The 7,235-nt window shown below is 30.3% G+C and overlaps 1 protein-coding gene across 1 annotated transcript; it reads left to right on the forward strand.

Annotated features, from left to right (window-relative positions):
- Positions 1-6,100: 6,100 nt before the first annotated feature.
- Positions 6,101-6,778, forward strand: LOC122500746 (piggyBac transposable element-derived protein 3-like). Its single transcript, XM_043609818.1, has one exon. The coding sequence runs from the start codon at positions 6,101-6,103 to the stop codon at positions 6,776-6,778; it is 678 nt and encodes a 225-aa protein (XP_043465753.1).
- The last annotated feature ends 457 nt before the right edge of the window (positions 6,779-7,235 follow it).

Consider the following 7,235-nt stretch of genomic DNA (forward strand, 5'->3'; position numbering starts at 1 on the left):
TTCAAACTTCAGCTTCTACATGCAATCATTTTCGAAAATGAAAAATGCCAACTACGATATCTCGTTTTTTGACATGGCACTCGAAGAAACATTTCCTCAAAATTTAAATAAAATTGAAAGAAAATCGATTTTTTCAAGAGTAGCATCCGGAGAACCTCTTTAAGAAATGCAAACAAATTTTTTTTTTTAATTTTTTATTAAAAATTTTTTTTTCTTTATAAACAAATTGATTTGTTTTAACATTAGGCCGGATTTTCTTTTATTTTTTTTAAATTTATTTATTCCTTATAATATAGAGAAGATTTTTCAAAAAATCCCGAGATGGTCCTGATGTGTTAAATAAGTTTTAAAACATTTTCAAAAATAACTTGCAAGCATCGCAGTGGGATTTTTTTACAATTAACTTTTTAAAACTGTCTACAGCCTAGACCCTTTAATTTAAAACAAAAAACACTCTTAAATAGATTAAAAATTATATTCTGTAGACAGTTTTAAAAAGCTAATTGTAAAAAAATCCCACTGTGATGGTTGCAAGTGATTTATGAAAATGTTTTAAAACTCATTTAACACATCTGACCCATTTCGAGACTTTTTGCAAAATCTCCTCTATATTATAAGGTATAGAAAATTTAAAAAAAAAACTGCTGCCAAGTTGTATTTTTTTATATTCTTGGTGCTTATTTCATGAACACTTTGCTTTCTCATAGAGATAATAATAATAGAAATATATGAATAACTTTTTATAAATATGGTAAAAGTGATTGAATCTTGGGGCAATCAATGTAATTTTAAATACCCTACAAGATAGTTATAATAGTTTAATAGTTAAACAAAAGTTTTTAAACAAAAAAGTTGAGAAAATGTCATTTTCTAGAATTTTATGTTTTTAAAATAGCAATATTTTCGAAATTTATTATCGAATTAGGATCAAAAATAGGTCAATCAAATCGTTTTTCAATGATATACAAGTTGGTAACGATAATGTTAAAGTCACTTCTACATTCTTCAACAAAATTTTCAAAAAAATCTTATTTTCCAAAATTTTTGATTTTTAAAAGTTTAATATCTCCGGTTAAAAGATGCGTCTAAAAACTCTACAAAATTATGAAAAAACATTTATAGGTGTCCTAACTTTTTTTTAAAGTTATGAGCAAAAAACGTTTTTTACAACATTAAAAATCCAAAAAGAATTTAGTTAAACTTTATTAATCTATCTAAAGTACTATCATTTTATGTCCGCAGGTGAAATCTACAATTTAAAAAAAATTCAACTTAAAAGCTCTTCATGATTTCGAGATATTTATGAAAATGTGATGTTTACACACACACACACGTATTCAGTATGACATTTTTTTTAAAATGTCATTTTTGAACTCCTGGGGTCAAATAACATAAAGATATGTCAAAAAATCGAAGTCAAAAAATTTTGGTATTACAATACTTCCTTTATAAGGAAGTAAAATTTTAAAAAATTTGGCCCAAAGTTAAATCAAATAAATTTGTTTATAGAAAAAATTTTGTGTTTACATTTCTTAAAAGTCGAAAGAAAACTAAAACTTTCATTCTTTGACAACTTTTTCCTAAACTCAATATTTTCGGACTTATAAGCTACTGAATATAGGTCTACAATTACAAGTCCAAAATTTCGAAAATTCATAACTCTAAAATGTGGACAATTAAACAAAAATAATAAAATATATACGCATCTGTTTTTTTTCGATACAGAATAGAAAAAATATATTTTTGTATGATATTAAGAGGTCGACTAAAATCTCACGTGGAATTGCCCAAATACATATATATGTTTTTTTCGAAAAAAAATCAGCTACGATTTTCGGAAATGAAAATTTGGAATCTTAGGACGATTCCAGATAAAACTGCCTTAGCACAATTTTGACTCATTTTAGGTAAACCTAAAAGTGTTTGAAGATCACCGTGATTGAACCATTTAAATTTGATCATCGTTTTATAAAAGCTTGATATTCTCCTGGTTTCCAACATTATTTAAATGTTTGTCTAAGATTATCAAGAACAGGCCTTAATTTATACAATTTGTCATAACCGTGGTCTCCTTTTTTAGGTTCTTTAGCATTATCATTTCTATGCAAGTGACTCAGAAGAAAACCAAACCGATTAACAGTCATGAGATATGAAATGTATGCATCATGTAATTGAGGATTTGTTGACAATAATCCCGATATGATGGCACCTTCTTTACACCCAAGAGAATATTTATTCCCATAAATACAAGAATCTCATCTTTCGTGACTTCTTCTTGTTTACTTTTCTTTTGCCTTGCATATAAATTCGTTTGCTCTACAATTGTATTTATTGGGCTGTCTAGAAAAGGGAAAAAATTCCAAAGGCGTTTTAACATTTGTGAGAATGTTTGGTCCAAAATCTTTCGTGAAAGGAACATTTCGCCTTGGCAAACCATTTCCCCCATAATACCATTGTCTAAAACTTCCCTTTCTTTTTTTTCCTTTACATCTTCATCGCTGTTAGTTCCGCCATTTTGATTTTTTTTAAATTACCTCAGATACGAAATCATCTGCCCCAAAAACCACCAAATACCGAGTTTTAATGCAATTAAACGACTTTTTATTTTATATGTTCGCCATAATAGATCCGTCATTTTGAATTTTTTCAAAATGATGTCAAATTCGTAATTAGCGATCCCAAAAACCCCTGAGTACCGAGTTTCAATCCAATTGAACAACTTTTTATTTTTTATGTCTTCCATTTTGAATTTTTCAAAATGACCTCTCAGAATCATAATCTGCTACCCAAAAACACCTCCGATTACTGAGTTTCAGTCCAATGGAACAACCTTTTATTTTTTATGTTCGCCATATTGGATCTGCCATTTTCAATTTGTACAAATTGACCTCAGATTCTTAATCAGCAACCTCAAAAACCCCCGAGTACCGAGTTTCGTCAAATTTAAATGAATAGAAAAATGTGTGCATCTAAGGGTTGAGGAAAGCGTGTAATATTTCCAAATATTAGGTCCTAGGTTTTGAAGGTACATACCTCAGGATAATTTGTCACTAAATACTTTGATAAATTTAGAAAGCATTTCTTTTAGTTATTTTTGGGAAACGCCATTTTTGTTAAATGTCATTTTTACAAATATGTAGTCATTTTTGCGAAATGTCATTTTTGCGAATTGTCACTTTTGCGAAAAGTCATTTTTGCGAATTGTCAGTTTTGCGAATCGACATTTTTACAAAAAGTCATTTTTGTGAAATATCATTTTTGCGAAAAGCCATTTTTGTGAAATGTCATTTTTACGATTAGTCATTTTTGGGAAAAGTCATTTTTACGATTTGTCATTTTTGCGAATTGTTACTTTTGCGAATCGACATTTTTACGAATTGTCAATTTTGCGAAAAGTCATTTTTTCAAAAATTACTATAGTAAACTTGTATGCATAGGGTCATTTGGGGTAAATGTAAACAAGGGGTAAATGTAAACAGTAGATGTTTGAGCTAAATTTACAAATTAAAAAATAAGTACGTCATCAATATTTTTACCTCAGCTCACCTACAAGATGTTCTGAGCATTGCCAATATTTTATTTTGACAATTGGCAATGCCATAGTGTAAGTTATTTTTTAATGTAAAAAAGATTGAAAATCAAAATTTTACTGTTTCAGTATTTAGTCTCTCATTTGCATAAAAATAAATTTAAAAATGAAACAAAAATATGTAATTTTTCCTTATTAATGCCCTAACAAAAATTGACTTTGATTTTTGATTTTCGTCAATTTAGTTAATAAATAATTAAGTGTTTACATTTACCCCGAGAATTCGAAAACTCGGGGTAAATGTAAACAGAACTTGAACTACATTTTAAAAGAAAATAATTGAATAAATTTGCTTCTATTTCACAATTTCATTAATTTGGTAATGTAAAATTACATAGAAGAGGAAATTAGGTCCTCTTTGAAAAAAAAATTTTATCAAAAGAAAAAAATTTTTTTTTGAAAATTTGATCAATTTTTAAAAATATTTTTAGGTTCATCCGCCATTTTGAAAATTTAAAATTTGACTTCAAATTCGTATTCAGCGACCTCAAAAACCCCCTAGTAGCCAGATTCAAGCTTTGATCAATTTTTAAAAATATTATTTTTAGGTTCATCCGCCATATTGGATCCACCATTTTGAAATTTAAAAATTCGATTTTAGATTCTTATTCAGCAACCTTAAAACTTCTTTTTACCAAGTTGAATGGAAATCTATTAAAATTTGTTCAAGTTATTCAAGTTTTTACATTACTAGTTTTGTAATGGTTAGTTGTTTATTTTATATGATACATTATCAGTCAACTGGTTGATTTACTATACATCTACGAAGAATTTTTATCAGTTTTTCCATCCCTTAAAGCAGTAGTATACTTGAAATAACTTGTTTCTTAAACCTCGCTTAACTACAATGGTGTTTACATTTACCCCGAATTTTAGGAAAATTTCAAAATCTCGGAGTAAATGTAAACAGTCAGTTTTAGGCGATTCAGGTGCATCAATATTTTTTTTAACCTCATAAAATTTTTCTAGGGAACTCTAGTAACAAGTTCATGCAAAAAAAATCAGTCCGTTTTACCTTTTAACAAAAAAAACTAATGTTTTTGGTGAAAAATAGATATTCCGTTTACATTTACCCCAATTGACCCTATATAGATTCACTATAGCAATTTTCGCAAAAATGACTTTTCGCAGAAGTGACAATTCGTAAAAATATCGATTCGGAAAAGTGACATTTCGCAAAAATATCAATTCTTAAAAATGACATTCGAGGAATAATCATGTGACCCAGTCGATTTGCCCCATTGAAAACTGTCCGGTTTGCCCCACAAGCCCATTTTGAGAATTAATATTTGTCTGAAAGAAATACTTTCTAAACTCATCAAAGTATTTAGTGTTAAATTATCCTGAGGTGTGTACCTTCAAAACCTAGGACCTAATATTTGGAAATATTACACGTTCTCCTCAACCCTTAGATGCACACATTTTCTATTCATTTAAATTAGACGAAACTCGGTACTCGGGGGTTTTTGAGGTCGTAGATTGTGATTCTGAGAGGTCATTTAGAAAAAATTCAAAATGGCGGACATAAAAAATAAAAAGTCGTTCAATTGGATTGAAACTCGGTACTCAGGGGTTTTTGGGGTCGCTGATTACGAATTTGACATCATTTTGAAAAAATTCAAAATTGCGGATCCAACATGGCGGATATAAGAAATAGAAAGCCGTTCAATTGGATTGAAACTCGGTACTCGGCGGTTTTTTGGGTCGCAGATTACGATTCTGAGGTAATTTTGAAAAAATTCGAAGTGGAGGATGTTTTTACTCGTTCTTAGCGTTACCCGAAACTAACAGCGATAAAGATGTAGAGGAAAAAAGATAGGGAATTTTAGACAATGCGATACTTCAGTGTAATACAGTCCTATCTTCTGGTAATATTTTGTACAGTCCTATCTTCAAGTGATACTTTGTATCGTGCTGTCAAAAAGTAGGGTTAATGTATTAGCTGTTTTCTAAATGCATTTAAGTGGTTAAATTTTATTAATTCACACTCAATTTTTATATATTATGATAAAAAGTATCTATTAAAATATAAAAAAATTATTGTTTTGAATGTAATCAATATTTTAAGTACCGTAATTTATTTTTTTTATTCATACCACAATCTGTCAAATTAGAGATAGCACGGTACAAAACATCACCTCGAGATGGGACAGTTTAAAGTATTACCAGAAGATAGGATTGTATCACACTGAGGTATCGATATGGTATTTGGGGTGAAAATGGTTTGCCAAGGTGAAATGTTCTTTTTACGAAAGATTTTGGACCAAACATTCTCACAAATGTTAAAACGCCTTTGGAATTTTTCCCCTTTCTAGACAGCCCAATAAATACAATTGTAGAGCAAACGAATTTATATGCAAGGCAAAAGAAAAGTAAACAAGAAGAAGTCACGAAAGATGAGATTCTTATATTTTTGGGAATAAATATTCTCTTGGGTGTAAAGAAGGTGCCATCATATCAGGATTATTGTCAACAAATCCTCAATTACATGATGCATACATTTCATTTGTCATGACTGTTAATCGGTTTGGTTTTCTTCTGAGCCACTTGCATAGAAATGATAATGCTAAAGAACCTAAAAAAAGAGACCACGGTTACGACAAATTGTATAAATTAAGGCCTGTTCTTGATAAACTTGGACAAACATTTATAGAATGTTGGCAACCAGGAGAATACCAAGCTATTGATGAAACGATGATCAAATTTAAATTTCCCAATAGCTTGAAGCAGTATTGCACTGCTAAACCGATAAAACGAGGCTATAAATGTTGGACAAGAGCAGACGAATCTGGATGCGTGTGTGAATTCCAGGAATACACAGGGAAAGCAGTAACAGCGGAAAAGCAGTTACTCGCAGGAGTAGTGAAGGATCTTACACGCGAGCTGGCTGGTGGAAATCATGACGGGTATTTTTACTTCTTCACTGGAGTTGATGTTTTGCTATTACCAAAAGAGTATCAGATTTTTTCATGTGGCACAGTGAGGTCTAATCGCTCTAAGCTGCCTAAAAGCAAAACGAAAGATAGCACAGTGAAAAAGGTGACTACGAATATCAAACGACATCTACAGGATTGCAATGGATCAAGTGAATGGACAAAAAGGCTGTTCACTTTTCATCTAACTACCATGACCCCTCTGAAACTACAGTTGTCAATCGTGGACAGAAGGAAGGTTCTTTGCAAGCTGTGATTAGTCCATTTGCTTCTTTAAATTATAACAAACACATGGGCTATGCCCATTATGCTAATCGATTATTAGCAGCATACAAAATCGATCAAAAATCAAAAAGATTATGGTTACGATTGTTTTTACACTTTGTAGATCTTGCCGTAGTCAATTACTTTATTATATATACGGCAAAAGATACTCAGCCTCCTATAACATTGATCAGTTAGCTCAAAAAATCCCGAGTACCGAGTTTCAGTCCAATTGAACGACTAAACTGCTGCAGCAATAATGCCTATTTGTTAGCAACTAAAGTATACCACCATAAACAGTCTACATTATTAATAGCGCACGATTTGAAAAAATTATGCAAAAATAATAAGCAATTGGCTGTCTCACCCCGTTCTACTCTAGTAAAACCTAAAATAAAGGATTTTTTTAAAAATTGTTTAAATTTCTTTAAAAATCGTTGTTTGGGGGT

The sequence above is a fragment of the Leptopilina heterotoma genome, unplaced genomic scaffold (assembly GCF_015476425.1).
Source record: "Leptopilina heterotoma isolate Lh14 unplaced genomic scaffold, ASM1547642v1 Lhet_190, whole genome shotgun sequence".
NCBI classification, from domain to species: domain Eukaryota; kingdom Metazoa; phylum Arthropoda; class Insecta; order Hymenoptera; family Figitidae; genus Leptopilina; species Leptopilina heterotoma.